This window comes from Uloborus diversus, chromosome 2 (genome assembly GCF_026930045.1).
Source record: "Uloborus diversus isolate 005 chromosome 2, Udiv.v.3.1, whole genome shotgun sequence".
NCBI lineage: Eukaryota > Metazoa > Arthropoda > Arachnida > Araneae > Uloboridae > Uloborus > Uloborus diversus.
The window spans coordinates 93,945,053-93,968,123 of record NC_072732.1 but is presented as its reverse complement, the minus strand read 5'-3'; the positions used below and the strand labels follow the sequence as shown (position 1 = coordinate 93,968,123).

At 31.9% G+C, this 23,071-nt stretch overlaps 1 protein-coding gene across 1 annotated transcript; it reads right to left on the bottom strand.

Annotated features, from left to right (window-relative positions):
- Positions 1–1,343: 1,343 nt before the first annotated feature.
- On the bottom strand, positions 1,344–22,903 carry LOC129217173 (calcineurin B homologous protein 1-like). Its single transcript, XM_054851434.1, has 6 exons — positions 22,730–22,903; positions 22,506–22,593; positions 19,394–19,466; positions 16,319–16,509; positions 16,141–16,244; positions 1,344–1,610 (listed from the first exon to the last, which is right to left on the bottom strand). The coding sequence occupies exons 2-6, from the start codon at positions 22,570–22,572 to the stop codon at positions 1,476–1,478; spliced, it is 570 nt and encodes a 189-aa protein (XP_054707409.1). The 5' UTR covers positions 22,573–22,593; positions 22,730–22,903; the 3' UTR covers positions 1,344–1,475.
- Positions 22,904–23,071: the final 168 nt, after the last annotated feature.

Here is a 23,071-nt window from a genome sequence, read left to right as displayed (position 1 = left end):
ACGTAAAGTTTCAGTTTTAGGTTAACCTTTGATGCCCAATCATATGCAAACAAGGCATGCTAGTATAAATAGTGAACGATTCCAATCATTCTCTCTTCTTTTGCGTTTGTCAGCCTCTTTAGTGTTAGGTCCGGTTGGTGTTGGGGAGTTGTAAACTCCGCCTCTGCTTATGGCCAGAGTTTTTTTTTTATAATCTTATTTTGTTTGTTTATTTATTTTAGTTACATTGGACCAACTTTTGGTAAACTTTTAAACAAGTTTCCAATGTTCATTTCTTCACATTGACATTAATTCTGCATCTTCCACTGTGTGGTATCATCTCTGCTTGTATAAGCAATAAATAAATATATATATATATATATATATATATATATATATATATATATATATATATATATATATATATACAGTCAATCAATCATTCAAAAGCAGCAAGAAAAATTGAAAGTATCCTGGCCATGGAAACTTGGCCCTGAACCTTAAGAGCCACAACATTCCCACCAGGCGGCAGTACAATAGACTACTGGTAGCAGTGCTTGGTTCAGTTAAGCCCCCCCCCCCAACATGCTCTACTTTTATACGACAAATCAGTTATTCTTAGTTCGTTACTACTCAGAAACAGAAGATATGAAACATAGCAGCAAGCATTATCTTTGGTGAGAAACTTTTTTAAAACCACACAAGTAATTAGTATTTAACATTTTATTAAATTCTATACATAACTGTAATTTATACAGCTATAATAAACTATAAAAACAGAACAATTTCATAAACTTTAATTTACATACAAAATTACAGGTTTTAAAATTTACAAAACAATACCAAATTTTTTTCCAATATGTTTCACAAATAATTGGAATGAAATCTTAAATAACACGAAAACATTGTTAGTTCCTGTTATTTAAAATTAATGGTTAATTAAGTATAAGATACTATGAAGAAAAAAAAATGTGCATTATGACGCATACTAATTGCTTAAGAATTTGTATAAGTATTTTTTTTCCAATGCACCCCAATTGCAAATTCAATACAATTTTTGGAAAAATAGAAGAGATAAAATTTTTATAATCATCACTTAATTTACATGGAATCAAGACTCATAGGCTTTGTGTTGGATTACCGAGTTGGGTACTCATTTTACATGCAATATATTACCCATTAGTATTCATTACCCATTACTTTATATTTCAGTAATTTTTAATTAAAATTATTAACACACAAAATTATTTAAAAAATAATTTAAAAAAACATTGCCATATTTCATCATTATGTCTTTCTAAAAGCTACGAAAAGAAGTACATTCATAGCCCTCACTATTGTATGAAGAAGTTATGCACTCTTAGTACAGGTAAAATACAATATTTACTGGCTCCCTTTTTCTACAGACGTTTGGAATGTTGATAAAAAATACTAGTTTTAACCATGTGAAATTTTTTACATTTACAAAAATATTCAGATATTTCCTCTTCAGCGCATTAGTGTAGAAATCTGATACTCATCTTTTCTTCTACATCAGTTCTTTCTAGTGAAGCACAAAATTCCTCAAATGAAATCATATGGTCTCCATCTGAATCAGCTTCAACTATAGTTCTGTCAGCAATATTTGCCAGCTGTAATGCAACAAAAAATTACTAAAAAGCATATTAAACAAATAGAACTATGTTTTGTTTCAATGTTATATAAAACAACAGTGTCACTTTGAAATCAAGTGTATTTTCAGGGTTTCTACACATTTTTTACAGCTTAAAGTCTCCATTTCCAGTATTTCCCTGATTTTTTTGAGTTCTTAACATTTTAGCATAGTAAGAAACAAAGTTAATGTAAATTACTTAATTTTAATATTGCTTATTAGTTCCGATGTTTCATTTCATTCTTAAATTTTCATGGAATTGATCACTATTATGATCATGGAATTGAATACACTTAGTGATTTTGAAACAAACTGCATTTTACAGTTTGTCAAAAATTTTATGAAAAAGTAATTAAATTTATCACATTAAGTAAAAAATACTCTTTTTAATTTGATTTGGTTAAGTTTTAACTTTTTTGCAAGACAGAAAATTTTTTAGCATGCCCATTTTAAAGAAAATTTAATTTGTAAAATCTGAAGCTGGAAAATATTTTAGTAAAGCCCAGAAAACATTTAGAAGACTTTTATTTACTAATCAGCAAATATTTTGCATGTACAGAAACTAAGTTCACTTATACTGCAAGAACTTATGATGAAAGTTAAAGGCAGCAAATAAAGACAAGTTAAACATAACGTATTTTTTCTCATCTTCAAATTTTGCACCAAATGTAATTGTCAAGCATACCTTATTGCTCTGATATTTTCTTTATCTTACCTTACGCTTCGGACAAAAATAGGAAAATTTTCTAAGATATTTTTTCAATTATGTTAAAATGCAGAGTATTATAACAATGTAAAGTATAATTAATGGTTGTATAAATTTTAAGATAAAAGATCAAGGAAATGCTTTTATGCAGTGAAACAAGATTATATGTAGTCTAGTAAATCTGCAAATGAATTGGAAAATACTAGTTCATATACACAGGTTAGTACATAATGTGTTTTTGTGTGTCTTTATCATACGCACAATACATTTTAAAATATTGTGGGCGTGAGCAATGGGATTGTAATGTTGAGTATAAAAAATACAGTAATTTTTCTATGATACTTGAGTTTTACTTTTAAGTACATCAAGCAATTTATTTTACTATTTTCAAAAATTACTCTTGCCTTTACGTACTTAAAGAGTAATTCAATTAAAGAATATAAAGCTTTCTGTCTATTTCTCAAAACTTAAATAATAATAATAACAAACAAATAAAACTAAATTTAAAAAAAACCCTTCAAACATACACCTACTCTCTGTAAATATTTACAACAAAAATTACTTTTTGCGTAGTTAATTTCTTTAGTAAAGGATTTAAATCGGCATTAATGTTAAAACATTTTAATTTCTCAAAAATTCCCTTAAAATAGCCAAATTACACCATGTTCTCTTTAAATAAGTTTGTTCAAAACAATCCCCCATTTAGTTTGAAATTTATATCTTTCTTCCAATTTTCGCACAGGTGCTTATGGTTCATTTTTGAACCATTGGGAGAAATAAGAGAATGATGCACCATCTCCAATGGTTTTTGAACAAGAAATGTTTTTTTAATAGTGGGAGGGGGTGGGGGAAGTGATCACACCAGACCAACAAAAACAAATCTCCCTTTTAGTTTGAGATTTCTTTCTTTCAATTTTTGCACAAGTGCTTATAGTTTATTTTTAAACCATTGAGGGAAAAAAAAAGAGAATGGTACACCTTCTCCAATGTTTTTTGAACAAGATTTTTTTTTTTAATAATGGTGGGAGGTTACGAGGGAAGTGATCACACAGAACAACAGGCACATTTCCCCATCCCAATACCTTACTTTCAAAGTTTTTATTTTACAGCATTCATGAATTTAGTAACTTATTTGATAATTGTTTCTTTTTCATAATTTTTTTTACAACAAAGCATATCAGTCAGATTGCGCTACAACGCGATCCGACTTACGCGAAATGGCTATAACGCAAGCTTTTCCTGAGTATTTTTTTTTTCTTTATTCCAACACCAACTCCTCACCTGCAGAGTGAAAGTTTTTTGAAAACAGTCGCGGGGCGCAAAGTTTCATTTATTGAAACTCCGAATAGCGATAACCTATGATTAGACTACTTTTGCTAGGACAACCCTATACCATCAGCTTTGTAATAGTTTTGCCTACATTTTTTTATGAGTGGAAACTCGATGAGGAAAATTATTAATTTTTGAGCCCCTTTTAACCCCTGACAACCCTGATTAGGGACCGGAAGAAGGTAGGCAACCTTACTTTAACGTTTTCTTTATGGATTTTACTCTTTATTTATGATAACAATTTTTGGAAACTCGATGAGGGTAACTTACTCCTGTTTGTGCACCTTTTAGCCCCTGGCAATCCTGATTAATTCACACGCAATAGGCAGGCAACCTTACTTAAGCGTTTCGTTTACAACTTTTACTGTTTATTTATGATAACAATTTTTGGAAACTCAATGAAGGTAAATGTTATATTTTTGGTCACCTTGCAAACCCTGGTAACTCTGATTAATTCACATGAAAGAGGTAGAAATTCTTACGTTCGCGTTTTATTTACAACTTATGCTCTTCATTTGTGGTAACAATTTTTGGAAACTCGATGAGGGTATAGGTCAATTTGATCATTGATTCTGTGCTCCTCAACAGTATTTTATGTTAAACAATAACGTTTTTTCCCCCCTCTAAAATGCAGAAAAAAGTCAGTTCTTTTTAAAAGATACTGTAATATATAGTTAAAAATGGTTTGAAACAATTTGAGGGGTGTTTACAAATGTCTGAAGCAATTGGCTATGCTTTTCAAAAATTCCTAAAATAACCTTGTTTCACAACGCGAAATTTCAACTTACGCGAGGGGCCTTCGAACGCATCCCTCGTGTAAGTCGAGACTCTACTGTATTTGTTCTTTCTTCAAAATATTTGTGGAAAGTAGACTAAAAAGAAGCTAACAGCAAATTATTCTTATGAAATAATACAAACTTTACCAGGTTGGCAAAATTAGGTTGCAGTATTGGCAATCTCTCACTTTTTTTGGCATTTAAAAAGTTTATAAGGGAAAACAAGAGAAATACAACTGTCAATATTTTTCTTAAATTGAATTCTTTGGCAAATTTGCAAAAAAAAAAAAGTAATAACAATGATAACTTTACTGCCTAAATTTTCAAAAAACTGACAATTACTGATCAAGATAAAGAATACTGACTTGTACTCAGAGGCGGATCCAGAACGGGGTTCTTTTTCTTTTTTGAGTAACATTTTTAAATGCCCCCCCCCACCTATGTTTTGTCTTTTTCCTGTAATGCATAAGGCCATGTTTTAACTTTTTTTTTGTGTTGTTTTCTGTATGATGTCCTTTTGGAATTGACTTTAAGAGGCGTTCTGGTATCAAGGGAGTGAAAAAGGGCTACTTTTTAAGTGGGATATAAGACTATTTCTAACTATAGGGGGTCCAGAGGTTTCTCCCCTGGAAAATTTTGTAAAAAAGATCGACATTTCTGTATTTTGAAGCCTAATAAAATAGGAAAAAATAAGCAAATAAAATTAGAAAAAAGTTTGATGCTTTAAATGTGCTTTGTAATGTAAGTTAATGCCTTAAAGAAATGGTGTACAGATTTAGAAAATAGGTAACAAGAGAGTAACATATTTCCCATTTGAACAATTGATAATTTATACATCTGATAAGAAATGAAATTGAAGCACACTCAAAAAGCAATGGAGGCAGTGTAACATTCTTTTCTCGGGCTAAACAGATTAAAAATATGCAGTAGAAGTAAAATAAAAAGCAAGCAATACAAAAGAATTTCCAAAATACTGCATTCGAGATTAAATATATAGCAAGATATGAAACATGCAAGTCCAAAAATGTATTTCAAGTAATATGTTACAGAAACATGAGAACATGATTTTTACATTTCTGATGCAGGATGTAGCAAGGAGCTGAATTTGACATATTTTGGCATTCCTCCACCTACCCCCTTTCATTTGTTAGAAATTTTAAAATTAAAGGTTTCTAGCCACACTTTTCCAAAATTTCAAGCACTGGAAAATAATATTAGTCTTTTCAAGCACTTACCATTTTTTTAGGAACGAATCCTGTAATTTTTCGGGAGTTGGGGGCCCACCTCAAAGCAGGGGTCCTAAGCTATAGCTTGCTTAACTTATAGGCAAATACAGCCCTGCTTGTAATTCGCTCTTACCTGCAGATTTTTGTTCGATATTTTGTAATTTTTACAAAAATTCGTCAGCTTTTACGGCTTTATAAAGGATTTTAACGACTCTACCAATTTGGGTTAGGTTTTATATTTGATTTTTATCAAATTTCAGCAATTTTTCTAAAACTTTTGAAGATTGAATTATTTAGATGTCAATGATGATAATGGCTGGCTTATTTAAGCTTAGATGATTATATTTACTTTACTTTTTAAACAGTATTTAGAAAGTAATTAAAATCGTACTTTCCCTCTAAATAAAAAAATTTAATTAATCAGAACGCTCAGCTAACTGAAATTTATCCAGTTTGTGATATAGTATTTATTTTCTCTCTCTCTCTCTCAAAAAAAAAAAAAAAAGAGAGAAAGAAAGAAAGAAAGAAAGAAAAACCCGAAAATTTTCTGAGCACATGAAGTACAGCTCTAACTATTAGTTTCGTTTTTATTTTTCTCATTTAAAAGATAACGAAAACACAATTATAAAAACATTTCATCAGTTAATAATAAAGTGATCTTACAAGAATTGGCAAAACTTTTGTGCGGGAAATACGTCTCCCACCTTTTCTTTTATTCAGACGTTTTCTCTACAATGTATATGATTCAGGAAATCTAAAATTTAGTTTTAAACTGCTGGGATTGAAATTCCTATTTTTTTCCTTAAAAAATCAACGCATTGTTTATAGTGCTTTTACTTTCCGTTTGTGTAATGAATGGACAATTTTTCCAGTTTTTTGTTTCATTGTTATATAATTTCGTTGAATATGGTGTTAACTATTATATTTAACAGTATTTGGCTGTGCGAAAACCTTTTAGCTTTGTACTTCTTTTGCAATAGCATTCACTTCAAAGGCGCCCATATTGGGGGGGGGGGCAATTGGGGACTCAAGTCCCCCCCCACCCTTTAAAATGAGAACTTTCTTGATTTTAGTTCTTTTTTTGTAGCAAAAATGTAAAAACATTTCTTCTCCAGCAATTAATAAATGAGTTAATTAAAATGTTAAATTTTAATAACTCTAATCTGTACTGAAACCGGTTTCTATGGGGAAAATATCCTGCTAAACCATGAGGAAAATATCTGAGCCCCTCCTCCCTTAAAAATTTTGTATATAGGTGCCCTTGATTCACTTCAAATCAGCCAATTTCATTTGAACATATGAAACCAGAAGGCTCTTCAAAGTCTTTCGTCTATAACAACCCAAAATAAATATTTAGCTTTTGAAATCATGCAAATTGAAAATAAACATTCTGAACAGAAAGAAACAAATCATGATGCGAAAGTAGATCGTTCTGTAAACACAAAGGAGGGGGTGGAGGGGAGGGGAGATTTTTCTTACCTTTGTTTTAGGTTTTAAGTTATTAAAATAATTGTTGATTATTTTAAGCATTGCGCTGAATGCATAACTCGTTTAGCAGCCCCCCCCCCCAAGAGCACAGACGCATCCTCCCTAAAAATCGCAAAGATCCCCCTCAGATCAAGAACCCCCCCCCCAAGTAAAAAATGCCCCTCTAAACAACCCCCTAAAAATTCCAATGGCGCAGTCTGTGACGACCCCTCCCCCCCGCTCTAGGTGGGCAACCCTGCGTTTAGCCTATATTTTCATTTATTTACTTGTCCGAATGGTTTTCCGTCCAAAAGAGTCAATTTAGACACATTTTCAGCACCCGAATGACAGCTTTACTATTTGTATTTAATGTTTGTATTTTTTTTTTTTTTTGTTTCTTTTCTCTCATAAGAAAAGGACATCAACTATTCTCTTCATCTTCTCTCCTGAACTAATCAAAACAGGAAGAAAAATTATGATTTTTTGTTTTAATATTTTGGAAGATGTGTTGTTATTACATAAAGTCCACCCAAAACTGGGGGGCATTGCCCCCCTCTGCCCAGTCCCTTAAATCCGCCCATGCTTGTACTGACTAGTTTTATGCCCTGAGTAGTGAGCACCGTAGCTTTGCTGGGATAGTTAAGAAAACAAAAACCAAAATTAAGGCACTTTTTAGCCAAGGATGGACCTAGCTTCTGATTTTGGAGGTAGTCATTTTGGAAAGGAGAAGGTCATAAAGGACAGGGGCGTAGCTAAGGGGGGTCTTTTAGAGTCAACCCCCCCCCCAAAACGTTAGTCTCAAAAAAAAAAAGAGAGAGAAAAAGAAGAGGGAAGAAAAAGAAAAAAAAATCAAAACTACTTTTTTCTGAGTAACAAAGGTCAAAAATTCACTTCGCTCCCCCCCCCCCCCCCAATGCCATTGAAAATCTGCTCCATGTGTGACCCTCAAGCATAAAGAAGTCTCCCTCTGCTGCGACAATTTTTTGATAATTGAGTGAAATTTGACACTTCGCTTTAGAAATGAGATTGATTTGTTAAATCCACGTATATGCAACCTCTCTTTGTCATTGATTCTGCAAATTGTTAAATATATTTAATTGAATGAGCCATGCAGTGGGAATATTGCATACAGTCGAATCTATATCTTGAATTTCACATTGAAAAAAAAAATCGAGATAGTTTTGAAATATGGGGGCTTAAGAAACTTTTTATAGAAATTTGAAATATGAAAAATGATGGTGAAAACTTGAAATCGGTACTAAAGACAATATGGGCTCTTGATTAAAATTCCTCTTTATTAGTTTTGTTAGGTATTTATTCTATTATTACATTATTGAGTGCTTTATTGCGAGTTTAAGGAATCATTTTGACAGTAAAAGAAACTTTAAGCATATCTTTTTCAAGAAAAAGTCTTTTATTGCTTTTTGGTCTCTGATTTTTTTTTTTTTTTTTTGGATTCATTATTTATCTTTTTGAGGTTAGCAATTGCTGCAAATCTAACTTGGCCAGTATTCTACGATTTTCCTTTTTTCATCACTTGAAAAAAACTTATACTTTTTTTTCACTCTTATCATTTCGGTTTTCTAAGGAATCACAATTTTAAGAAAGAGAGCAACCAAAGAACAGTACTAATCCAGATAACAGAGCGAAATGGCTTTTAACTTGAATGACCTTTAACCATGAACTTGAAATGTTCATCTTGCATGTCAAACCTGTGAATTTCACCCCTTTACTCTTCTTCCAAGAAAGTGCGCGAAACGAGTTACGTTTGGTTAAGAAAGCCTATTCGTGGAACGCAGCCTACAAGTTCCTCTGTTTCTGAAAGCAAAGATCATTGGGCTTCGAATCATAACCGATCGGACCCTTCTAACCAGAAGGATAATTTTATTTTAATTCAAAAGACAAAACTGCATTGCGATTACATGAATAAAATTAGTTAAAAACGAAATGCAATTACATAGATTATTTCTATTAGCTTGGTTCGGATTAAAAAGTAGAAAATAAAAAAGACTTCTGTTTATAATACCCGAAAATTGCTGTTGCTCTCTCAAACAGATATTTATGTAAATTCTAAAGCAGCTAATAAAATTAAAAATAAAGACTTGAGAGGAGAACAGATGGTATGCATTTAAGCGAATAATTTTCTACCGCCTATATTTCTTCCCTAACTTTTTTTTATTCAAATTTTATTAACTGCTTTAAAATTAGCATAAATGTAAATACATAAAAAGCAACATATAAATATAAGGATATGAAAAGCAATTTCATTTTTTGCAGGTTATAATTCAAGAAGTCTTATTTCATACTTTTAGTACAAAGCAAGTTAGTAAAAATAGTCTTTATAGTCTGACCACCGATGAGATTGAAAGTCAAGCATCCAGTTTAAAGGCGGAAATGGAAGTATCTATTAGCTTTCAGGGATGCCAGCTTTTGTAGATGTGTGTTAGCCTCGAAATTAAGCAGTCACACTGAAATGAACGGAACACGCTCATCAGATGTTTGATTTCCCCCTGATTTGGATAGACTGGTTTTGACAAGACGTTGCTAGAAAATTTTACTTTAAATTAAATGGAGGGAAAAGAAAAAAAAGTTGAATTTTCCATAACATTAAAAAAATAAAAAATCTTTGCTTTTGTTTTGTTTGACACAAGTATCGGAATTGGGGCACCCCATTCTAAAGTATGTAAGATTCACCTCCCTCTTATTTTTTTTAATAAAAAAAATTTACACACACACATATATATATATATATATATATATATACATATATATATATATATATATATATATATATATATATATATATATATATATATATATATATATATATATATATATATATAATATATATATATATATATATATATATATATATATATATATATATATATATATATATATATATATATATATATATATATATATATATATATATATACTAGCTTATTACCCGGCGTTGCCCGGGTGCTTCTCAATGCAACATATCATTTAAATATTTAAATGGATAAATTCTATCTAAATGACAGTAAAAAACTGCATTCACACCATTCTAGGCTCAAATTTTCAAAAGAATGTAAATAGCACAGAAAGTTGAGCATTTGCAGGAAAAATCGCATCAAGTAAAAGCGAAAAAGCATGAGGCATGTTATCGGGGTTCTGTCAACGGTATTCCTTGGTTCTGTCATGTCCACTGGGACGTTGTCTGCAGTTGAATCAGATGGGCGGTACATATAATGTCTTAATGCAGAGACAAATGATTGTCTTGCATATCTTGGGATAACCTTTTGCGTGGTACTTTGAATACAAAAACCGTTGTGCTGTCTTTGACGGTTTTGTATACCTCAAGACATTAAAGCATGCTATAGTACTCTTCACATACATTTTATTCTGGAAAAAAAAATCTTGGAGCATTTTCCTGGAAAGAGTCGTTAATAAATTCAATGGCTGTTATCAGTTACAAATATATGCAAAATATGCCACCCTTAAAATATTTTCAGATATGAAAATCATCTTCAATGACCCAAAAGCTAAACAGATAGTCCACTGTACAGAAAATAAGGAATTCGGTCATTGTTATTAATAGCTGTTAACATTCCGTTTTACAGATAATTATCGGTGTTTTTACTTTCAAAGTTTCACGTGTTAAGTAGACTCATTTTATAATTTTTTTGTAAAAGTTCAGGAATGTAAGCACATTCTGTAGAAAACGCTCACTTAGTACAAATAACTTCACAAAATGGGTCTGTTTGCCCTTTCCGTGACGATTTAGTAGCATTCCATGGAGTAATATTAGATAAGTGTAAATTTCATAAAAAGACGTACGTCAACTACATTTTTTTTCCTATATTTATGTCAAATTTCTATTTTCGTAGGTAAAAATGACAGTTAGATGTTAATATTGGTGTCTTGCAACAATTCAAAATTTGTCTAGATTAAAATTTTATTTCAAATTTTTAAAACCTCACACTTGCCGTAAATGTTGTACATGATAACTCAAACTGATGCAGGTAGGAAGAGCACTTATTCAAGTTTGCTGCTCTGAAATATTCCTTTGAGAAAATCGAAATTTTAATTTGCAGAGGCACAGTCGTCATTAGGGTTCCACAGAATAATAGTTGCCATAGAAACAGTTACAGTTATTATTTAAGGATACATAAAGCATTAAAAATGGAGTACATGGACGCGAAATTATGGAACGAACTTTATAAAACCCGTCAATTAGACTGCCTTGTAGAAAAAGAAATAGACATGCACATTTTGGTCACTATCCACGTCATTTTTTTAAAATTATTTGCAGGCTATGAATTAAAAGAAAGGAAAAAAAGTCTTGTTTCTACTTACAACTGTATAATAGACAATTCTTTTGTTTATGTTTTACAAAAGCTTGTTGCACATTCTGTTCCCCATATCCACAGCTTCAAAACGAAGGAAATGTTATTTCCACATTTAGAAACATAATCCAAATACTAAAAAGTTAAATTATTCAAAATTTTCTAAATTTAACTCAAATCTTGCTCCTAAATACAATTCTTAGCCCCCCTTCCAGCAGCAAAATGAAATACATATTTTAATGAACCCAACCTTAAGCATGCAACATAAAAATTATCTATATGGGAAATAGGTAAATTTCACATGCATTTAAAGTACTTAATCGCCTGCCCTTCTGACTTATTGATCATGATACAGAACTTAAGTCTCACTCGAGATTTTAATTTCTTGAAGTTTAAAGAATGATGTATTGCGATTAGCGGATATACGTGAGATACAAATTGTTTCACTTTATCCCTCCACTGTGAACAGAGTTGCTTCTATAACACGTATGCATATCCATTTTTATCTTACAGCATTTTTTCAATGACGGTTGAATTACTTAGTGGTAGTTACAAAGAGTAATATTTTTCGATTGTTTACAACAAAAGTTATCGATCTGAGAGTCTTGTAACTGGAAATGGAGCTTTGCTCAACTAATTTCACGATGAAGACTAAAACGAAAAAACTTTATAATGTAGTGTAATATTTCATCATGCCCATTTCAGTAGCAATCTCTTCGTGTGAAAAGTTGCTTCATACCCGCTAACTGGTTTAAAATTATTGCTAGTCAGCGAAGATGCTCCTTCAGGTGTACTATTGCTTTGAGCGTTAAAGTAATATAAAATTTTAAACGATTAAGAAATTTGTTTACGTAAAAAATGGAGACATTTTATGCATTTTAAAAGTTTAAATTCAAATTAATATTTCTTTACATTTTTCAAACTTTAAACTTTTACCCTTCTACAACTATGAATTCTGTCGTATTAAATTTTTGTGTGGTTTCGAGTCTAAGGTGCACAGCCTTTTATTCTACCACAAATTAGCAATCCTAGTATGCCAGTTTATGTACATGTAATGAACCCCATGACTATCACCCCCCCCCCCCCTTGAAAGATAAATTCAATCTACGCTACTATGCACAAAAATGATTATTTTACAATTCATTAGCTATATTAGTATTTTTACCCCTGATCTCTGATAACCTGGAGCGGTTTCTGTTAAACTGAAGGTGAACTGAATTAGGTAAATCATGGAATAGTATAAATAACATATACATATTGATTTGTTTAAGGATAATACAATACTAAATTATATTTATCCAATGCAATGATGTCGTTTTAATATAAATTTAGTACTCTAATTGTAAAACTGTTGAAGGTTGTACTTCGATAATACCTATCTCATTTTGGTATTTTCTGTGATGTTTATGTATAGAAAATAGTGATCAAAATTTCGTTTACTGTTACGGTATTATTAATTGAAAACTTATTACCGAAATGCGCAAGCAAATTGAAGAAGAACCACCGATGGTGATTTCAATGCTTCCATGTGTCTTTGCAGGGTGCAATTTAAGAACTACTAAAAGACAGCATTTCTTTTTCGTTCGACTTTCTTGCCAAACATGCTATACGCTTGTCGCTGATCGACATTAACAGCCATTGTTGAGCATACTTTTTGTGTTGATTACATTTAAAATATCTCCTGGTGGTTATATGTTGTTAACCATTTTCATTTGCTTTGAACCAAGGTTCACAAATACCGATATAGTTGAATCTTATTACTTAAAGATTCGACGTAAATCAAAGAATAGTATAAAGAAAATTTACAAATTGCAAATTGGTTTGATAAGGATCATAGAACATTAAATAAAATTTCTGTTGCAAGGATGAAATAGATGTGGTTTTAATAAAAGTAGTCTAATGTTGAAACAGTTGAAGATTGTACGTCAATATTGAATGCAATATTATTACCTTACTCATGTTTGTATTTTCCTGCTATTAACGGGATAAACACTGATCAAAAATTACACGAAGCCTTACTGTTGTGGATTTTATAATTAAACAATATTTAAAAATTATAATCAAACGGTAGCATTCAAATTAAGTACCACCATGAGTAGCATCAATGGACCCCTGGGGCTTCGTAAGTCGCCGTTTAAGAAACGATGCACAGCATCATTTATTACATATACGCAGTGGCACACACAAGAGAGGGGTCCCATATGTCTTGCTTTTTTCCCCTGATTGATTATGATTCTATTTATTTTGTACATAGAATAATTTCAAAGGTAACAATACTTTTAGTTGTAATATGTGAAAAAATAAAATCCTCATGTTAAAATTTTTTTTTTAATGTTGTGCACTTTTCCTATAACGAATTGCTTGTAAGAAGCAGAACGGTGATTATAAATGAATACACTGAAATAACCATGTTTTCAGTTTTGTAATTACAGATTAAAAAGAGATTCTATGAACTTGAATCCATTTTTCAAATATGAGAAAAATAAAAGCATACATTAGTTTGCTCTCTGGTTATTTATTTAAGTATTTTCATTTAAAAATGCTAATTTAATTTCAATAATCTATTTTTACTGTTTTTCGTTCCCGATAATCGATAAAATCAAGCCAATATGTTTGACGGCATATTGGGGTATGATATGAGAATGAGGCTCTTGGCCTTGGACCCACCCCTTGTGAAATTCCTGTGTGCACCACTGCATATACGGCTTTCTCGCCAAACATGCTTTTACGCTCATCACTAAACGGCATTGACGGCCATCGTTTAGGATACGTTTTGTGTTGATTGCAATTAGAATTGCTCCTGATGGTTATATGTTAATAACCGTTTGCATTTGCTTTGAACCAAGGTTCACAAATTTAATGATTAAAGACAATCTTTGAAGAAACTTCATCTAGGGCAGTTTTTTACGGGCTTTTGACTAAATTCATAACTATACAAAAATTAGTTCATGCAGAAAAGAGCAATTTTATGACTCAAAAAATAAAATTAGACCTCTTTGAGTGTTTTTAAAATTCCAAAAACCCGCCTATATGAATTCCTGAGCAACAATTTACCTTTGTGCCAAATTTGGAAGAAATCCAACGAAAACTGTGGATTTGTATAGGGAACATACACACATGCCCTCAAACATACATCCACTTATATATATATATATATATGACCCCCCCCCCTAAAGTCGGGTCTAGCTACGCCTCTGATAAAGGGCATTTTTTGGCAAAAGTATGGTTTCTAGGGTGATTTTTTTTCAATATAAATCCACAAAGCACACCTTTAGTAACTTAAAGAGACCTCTCCTCCAGATCTACACCTGTTTTTAAAACCTGATTTCAAAAGAATCGTGTACCGTATATTCTTGCATATAAGTTGATCACGCAAATAAATCGAACCCCTTTTGAATGACGAAAATCAAAGGAAAAAATGAAAAACCAAGTATAAGTAAATCCCTTACTTGAAAAGATGCAATTTTCATACTTTAGTACAAAAAGGTTTTATTTAAGCAATCCAGATATTTTTAAGGGTCCATTTTTGTAGTTACAATTTTAGTTATGTATTGCTTTTATTTTGAATTAATATCCATAAAATTTTGCGCTGTAACTATATTACATGTATTCTTTATAAGCAAGTGTTAATTTCCACACAACCAACTATTGAGAAATTCTGGAATATGGCAATATTATAATTTTTTAGCCCTTACTTTGCAATTAGCCCATGTAAAATTGTAGCAGAATATGACAGTATTTACTTCAGCACTGGGTTAAAATGGTTGGACTAAAATCAGGAAAATGTTCATGTTTGTGAGTTTTTTCCAAGTAGTAAGGGGAACAGTTTTGGAAATTCTACCTCGCGTTAAAGTTAGCCTGTCAATTTGTAACCTCATTATTTGTACTAAATTACTGGACTTATCTGGTGTATACAGTAATCTTTTTAGAGACGTACCGAGTACTCGGTAACTACTCGGTAACTCGGCCAATTTGCCGAGTACTCGGTACTTTTTGGATACAATACCGAGTAGTTGCAAAAAATTGAATATTGTCCAAGACAGATATTAAAATTTATAAAAAAGTGCATGCATATATAATATTCTGCAATCATTTATAGAAGTCAAATCTTCAATGGAATAAATCTCTATTTTAATGTCCCCAAAGTAAATAAAACTTGTGCACTACAAACCCTTTGCTTATAAAAGGAAATAAAACAACGTTATGACAATAGCATTACAAGCCTAATGCACAAAGTGTGAGCTCATCTTCTAGACAATCTTGTTTCCTTTATCGCAGAAACATCAGTCACATTTGGCTTTTAAAAATTATTCATAGACTATAACTTAATGGTATAATTTGTTTTAATTCCAACTTTTTCATAATTTAATTTTTAATTTTAACAGTTTTAAATTAATTAAATTTAGCCCATGTAAAGTTGTAGCAGAATATGACAGTATTTACTTCAGCACTGGGTTAAAATGGTTGGACTAAAATCAGGAAAATGTTCATGTTTGTGAGTTTTTTCCAAGTAGTAAGGGGAACAGTTTTGGAAATTCTACCTCGCGTTAAAGTTAGCCTGTCAATTTGTAACCTCATTATTTGTACTAAATTACTGGACTTATCTGGTGTATACAGTAATCTTTTCGATGGAAATAATGGGAGAAAAGATACATTCTTGGAAATATTAACTCACTTGTTCTTCTGAGATATTTGCACCAACCATCATATGCAAAACAGCTAACAACTCATCTCTAGAAATCTTGTTATCATCATCAAGGTCATACATTTTGAATGCAACTGAAAATTAAATTAACAGATTAGGTGAAAAAATTAATCATACAAAAATCATAAGTAAAATAATTTGAACTTACAACGAAGCTTTTCCTCCCTGCTATTCAATTTATTCTCTTTGTTTCTTTTCACTGGACGGAAACGAGAGAGAACTCTCATAAATTGGCGGAAGTTGATTCTGTCATCATATGCTTCATTAAAAAAGGCATGCACAATTCTGTCCCCAAGTGGATTAATGGCCAACTCAGGAATACGCAAGAAATCCTCTCGACTGAAAAGTAAATCCAATTAGCACAATTAACAGTCAAAATTTTGTGAACAATGCAGATTAAAAGGAGAAAACCAAAATATGTTATGTACAGTGGAACCTTGATGACTCGACACCACAAGGGAACATGAAAACAGTACATAATAAATACCCATCAAAACCACTCCCTAAAAATGTCAATTTCGCAGTCTGGGCTACGTCCCCTCCTCCTCTCCCTAGTTGGGCACCTCTGAATATAGCAATTCCAGGCGTTTTCCATAGGTGTTTTACTGCAATTTTTTAGTCTTTATTTTGCAGTCAGTCCATATAAAATTATAGCAGAATGTGACAACATTAACTTTTTCAACTAATATTATTTGAAATCCTCATGAGGAATACATCCAATTTTTGAAAAGAGATAAAAGTTTTGTCAGTCAGGTGTGTTAAAGATAAAAAGTCCTGCTCACACTTGTTTGAAAAACATGTCACGGTGCCTTTTTTCCCTAGAGGACACTCCCAGGATATATTTATTCCAACCTTTCCTAGTCTTTTAGAATTGTACTAATCGCATAGGGTATGGCAGCCAACTCCTTGGACGAAAGATGGAATTCTCTAAAGGAGCTTTCCAGAAAAGTATTGACTGACCAAGAAACCGCATGGTAAAATTCCGAGAAAAGGTCAATATGAAAGAATGTTGGTAGAAAAATTGCACTAGAATAGCAATTAGATATTGACTTACAGAGTTTCCAGCAAATGTATGTCAAGATAGAGGTTTTCGCCCATTGAAATTAGCACTAAGCCAACCATAAGAAAAATTAATATTGTGTTACCGGGGTAGTCCAGTTATCCCCATGTCAAGTTACTGAAGTTTCATTGTAGGTATCAGGGGTCTGGCCAGAGGATATTTGGGTCCGTTATCGGACCCTTCACAAAAATCTGATCAACCAAAACGGACCTTTCACAAAATCCTGATCAAACAAAACGGACCTTTCACAAAATCTCGATCAAACAAAACGGACCTTTCACAAAATCCCGATCAAACAAAACGGACCCTTCACAAAATTCTGATAAACAAGATCGGATCTGTCACAAATTGTTTATTGAAAGAGCAAATCTGAAAGCAAAATAATGCATATTTCTGTGTATAAACCAATAATTTTTGGAACCTTTTTTTAAGTCAAATTAGAGGGATCAGATTATACAAAATCGGCTAATTTTGAAAAAAAGAAAAAAATGGGCACTCTTGCGATGCTCCTGCAAGTCATATATGATTGCTACTGCCAAATAAATATAATGGTTGCTTGTTTTATCACAGCTAATTATTAGCGGTGTTGTTGTAAACTTTTCTGAAAAGGCATTGGTAAGCACTTTTCTCGCTCATGATTTAATAAACAATAATAATATATATCTGCGAAATGAACTTAGAACTGCAAAGGGATAGTAAGGGTGAGGAAAAAATATGATCGCTTAGCATCTGGTCTGGCGCTTAGCGTCTGGTCTGGCAACCTTTATAATGACTTGATTAGAAAATATTCTCATCATTTTGCGGGCTTGTCAATATTTGCGTTTTTATGGTGCTGTGTGATGTTTAATTATTATTTTGGGAGAAAATTATATGGGTCTTGATTTTTCGATGCTAACAAGGATGATTAACTTTAAATAAACTCTCTTAATTGCCGGTTTTTTTTTTCTTTAGATGTCTACATTTTGAAAAATGCAATCTTTTAATATCCGATATGAGAATTATATTTTGTTCTTTTTTCAAGCTAACTTTGCTTTATTAGGATTCAAATAAATGAAAAGTCTTTATTTCTGTTAGAACTCTCATTTCAAGTTTTTAAAGCAAAATTCCATTTTTTGTTATGAGTCAAAAATTAAAATGCTGAATAGATGGTTTATTTTATTTTATTTTTTGGGTCAACTGTGTCCACAGATATTAATGATATGTTTATCATAGGACTCTAAAATGCAATTTTAAAATAATTTTATCAAAAATATTTCTTTTACAAGCCGTTTTTATACTTTTGATGCCTTCACTTTGAGAATTGCGATCTCTTTGCATCCGCTATGGGAATCCGATTTTTCGAATTTTTGATGATTATTACGCTTTGTTAAGAGGTAAACAATTGAAATATCTTTTTATTTTTGTTAAAATCACGGAATTTATAAGTTTTAAACGAAATTCTGTGCTTTTTAAGAGTGTCTTGGGTCAAAAAGTTGAATGCTGAACCCTATTCTGAATTTTGTTTTATTTATTTATATTTTTGTTACAATTATTTTAAATACTGTACAGAAATATATCTAGTATAATTTCACATAATGCAGAATGGTAGATAAATATTGATACTTGAAAGAGCGATGCCACCCCCCCCCCCCCCCGCCAAATATCAGAAAAAAAATCCAGAATGATTTTCTCATTATAGAAGAGGAAAACACTTAACTTTAAGTTTAATTGATGCAGTTTGTGCCATCTCTAAATTCTAAAATTTCGTTTTACAAAAAAATTTTTTTTTTTGCAAAATTTTTTGACTTTTTACAAAATTAATTCTTTTTTCACAAAATTATTTGATTTTTCACAAAAAACGGACCCTGTGAAAAATCCTGGACAGACCCCTGGAATGAGATAAACAATTTAAAAGATCTATCCATATTTCTGAGGAGTTGAAGGTGGAAGGAGGTTCTAATGGCGGCATTTCTGCCACTAGGCTTATTGCTATTTTACTTTTATGGGTGAATCATATGAATGCAGGGTGTTTTGAGTTCTTTCAGTTAAAACAGAAAACGAATGAAAGTAGTGATTATTTCTCACAATTATTACTGACCCAGGCAACGCCGGGTATTTTTGCTAGTACGATTATAAAGGAAAAGAAAAAACTAAGCAATGAAATAAAGCTAAAACAATAAATACCTAAGAGTTCCATTGTCGGTTTTATCTAAACTTGTAAATCTGCTGTACAATCGCTCAATTTGACTTGGAGAAACTAAAACAAAATTAAAATACATTAGATATACGCATAAATGAAACAGATGAAAATCAGTATTAAACATGAGTTTAATCAATTGTTTCATTTTAGAACTATTTTCTAAACAAAAATATCTTCTAAAAATTATGCCGGAAAAAAAAATCTCACAGAATACTACTGAAGTAGAAAAACAATAAATTGTTAGTCAACACACAAAATACAAAGATATACGGTGGCTTCCAAAAGTGTTCATACACCTACGACTTTCAATGAAATAGTCCCCTATCCATAGATTAGAATCAATATTTCGGAATAGGTATTTAATTATGAAATCTATGATCAATTTTTAGCAAAACTGCATTAAAAATTTTAATAAATATTAAAACTTATTTTTTTTTAAATCAAAAACCAAAAAGTGTTGGAAATTTTATCTTACAAAAACAGGGCCGATCCTAGCAGGTGTGCAGCCTGTGCACTGCACAAAGGCGGCCAAAGCAAGGGGCACCACGGGGCGCATCATATAGTTCTTAGAATCAAGCAAAATTCCCCAAGAATTTCTCACAAGATAACTTATAATAAGTCGAATAAATATGTTGAATTTTAAATGTTCAACTATTAAAGTAAGTGTCGATTTCCCGATAGCATAGCATATAGTTCAAGAAAAATAGAATGCTAAAGAACATTTTGTTGGTTCATCGCCCATTAATATCTACTCTTTACACACATGCTTCATTTGGTTGCAAAATTTGTGACAGAACCGGCAATCAGGCATGGGAGGGGAAATGAAGGAAATGGCCCCCTACTGAAGTATGAAAGAGTGCCTTCCAAAAGGAGCACTGAGGGCCACTAATGTTTACCCCCGAAACTTTAATAGACCTAAACATTGAAGATATATTTTATTTATTAAAAAAAGCTGTACTAATTAGATACTCTTGCAAGCATTTCAAACAACAAATTCTGCGTTCAACAATCGTGGATGCGTGGAGAGAAAGTAAAATTGCAACTTCCCTGAAAGTCAAACATATTTGAATGACGAACTAAAATTTTGTAATTTTCCCCCTTTACGTCAATTTTTTCTACTTAAAATCTGGAATGAACTGCCAGGTTTCAGATCAGGTAAGAGGACAGGGCTCTTGCACCGGAAGCAAATTTAAATGTGGCTCCAAAACGAAGATTCAAAAGGATGCCATGACCTCCTTGACGAGACTAAAGAAGGTTTAAAATTTGCATTTCTAGGACTTAAATTTCAGAATATTTTGCTGGTTGTACCACCAATCTTAAGGACCCAATTGAGTCTCTGATTCACCCTTTCCACCTTAACTTAATCAAACATAGCCTAAAAATGTTGGCTCTAAAATCCAAAATGTGTTTTCAGAGGACAGTCTTTCCTAATGTCATCAAAAATTGCTTAATGACATTTTCCGGACTTCTTTTTCGAAATTTTTGCGATGGAGGCCCCGAGATCCATTTCCAAACATTACTACCAAAGACAGTCTCAATTAGCGTCTTTAGAGAGGACCCTAATCCCACCCCCTCTCACTTACCGTATGGAAAACAAACTAAAATTGCGTTTTTCAAACATCAGATTCAAGAACTTTTGTAGAAGGACCCTTGATCCCCCTTTTATCCAACGCAATCACTATACCTCAAAATTTCAATTTTAGATGGTTCTGTGGAGCCATAGAATCTTTCCTGCCTAAACTATCCTGAAATTGACTTCATTTTCAAAAAACAGTTCGTAAGTGCACACTGAACCCCCGCCCGCTCTTAGTTCCATCGTTACCAAACAATGCCTAAAATACAATTTCGGGACTTCAATTTCTAAAAAATTCTGGATTAGAACTGCCTGGCTTATGTAACTTTTCACGGCGCCAGGGCATACCCATCAATCGTCGAGGTAAGGTGGACAAAAGTCAATAGTTGTATTTTTTAGATATTAATATTGAAAAATATCCGAAAGATCTGCCGAAGCTTCCCAGTTTCATTAACGTCACCAAAGATAGAAAAAATTGCGCCTTAAGAAATATCTGCTTGAGAGACCCAAAACCCTTCTTTCCCAAAAATAGCCTATAATGGATTTTAGTTCCGGAAAACATTTCGGTTCAGAACATATTCACGTTACCCCTATCGTTTTCAAATACAGCCGAAAATGGGTTTTTGAAACAATAGTGCCGAGAAACTCCCAGAGGAAGGCCAAAAGATCTCCTGCCATAAGCAAAGACAGCCTAAATTTACGTTATAAACTTCAATTTTGAAAACTTTTGATAACGTCAACAAAGATAACCTAAAATTGCGTGTTTAAAACTTTAGTTTCGGGAAGAGTGCCAATTCTTCCTAAGCTACGCTCACCAAAAATAGCTGTAAATTGATTTCAATTTTGAAAGAATTTTAGGAAAGAACTCCAACATTACTTTCCCCTAAAGTCTCGAAAAAGTTCCTAAAAATGCGATTTTTGACGTCAATTTCGATAATTTCTCCATGCACCTTGAATGTACCTGACTCTTTTCTCCTTGCAACCAAAGATTACTAAAACTATTTTTGGTACGCTAATTTTGATAATTTTCTGAGAGCAATCCCCCCTCCTCCCTCCTCAATGTAAGACATCATTTGAGGACAATCGCAAAGTAGAGCGGTTGCCACTGAATGAATAATAGTTTTGTATAAATAAATGAAAGGCCTTAGAGGGACTCCCTAGAGTGGGGGAAGGGAAATGAGTACCCTTGCCTTTATAAAATGTTTCATACAAACCTTGAAAGAAGGATCATTTATCATATTTTATAGTGGCATACATATTTTAAACACAAGTGAAATGAGAATTATACTTCAAAGTAAACTTTTTCTGTTTGCTAAGCTTTTATTTTTTTTAAACTTCTTAAAGTTTATGTTCAATAATATAAAAAAGACATGTGAAAGTCAAAAATTCAATATTGTTTAAATCTTTGAACACTAATAGAATGAAAAACGAAATTCTGGATTGCATGCAATTTTAAGTCAAATAGTAATACTTGAATATCAAAAATGTTTTTAAAATTTAAATAGTGATTTTTTAAAACTCACATCCCGTTTCCTGGTGAATTTCTGCTATTTCCTCTGTCTGAAGCATCAAAGATGATTTATTACCCATCTTGAGTTCAAGTTAAAGTCTCTGAAACAAAGAATTATAGTTATTTGTTAATTAAAAGAAGAAATTATTTGTTGAACAACAAATAATCTTAGGATTCAAGTATAAAGTGAACAATTTAATTCGCTTAAGACAATTTGAATTTAAAAACTGACGGTACCCTTGTACACAAACAGAAAGAGCTCTTTAATATGAAAGGCAGTTGACACTTGTATTAATTTAATTTTACAATAAAAGTCTAAAATTTAAAATGAATTAAAAGCAAATAAGCGCGTCAAGGACACTTCTACAAGCAATCTACTTCGCAACTATTGGTCATTGGTGCAATTGCAATTCCGCATCCTTGCCTTGTTTACTTCTACGTTGAGATGAGTTGAGAAGTTGACATGTAAAAAATTAAATTTGAATTAATGCAGTAATTTCATTAAATAAAGTAAATATTTCGATGTTAAAAGACTATTTATAGAAATTTATTTATATGTTTTCTGTAGACAGATTTAAA

Bases quoted from the DNA above. Each gene is read 5' to 3' on its own strand.
- LOC129217173 (XM_054851434.1), bottom strand. From the start codon at position 22,572: ATGGGTAATAAATCATCTTTGATGCTTCAGACAGAGGAAATAGCAGAA. The intron at 19,467-22,505 runs GTGAGTTTTAAA...ATTTTGTTTTAG, and splicing joins AATTCACCAGGAAACGGGAT to TTTCTCCAAGTCAAATTGAG. The intron at 1,611-16,140 runs GTGAGTTAATAT...GTTGCATTACAG, and splicing joins CAAATATCTCAGAAGAACAA to CTGGCAAATATTGCTGACAG.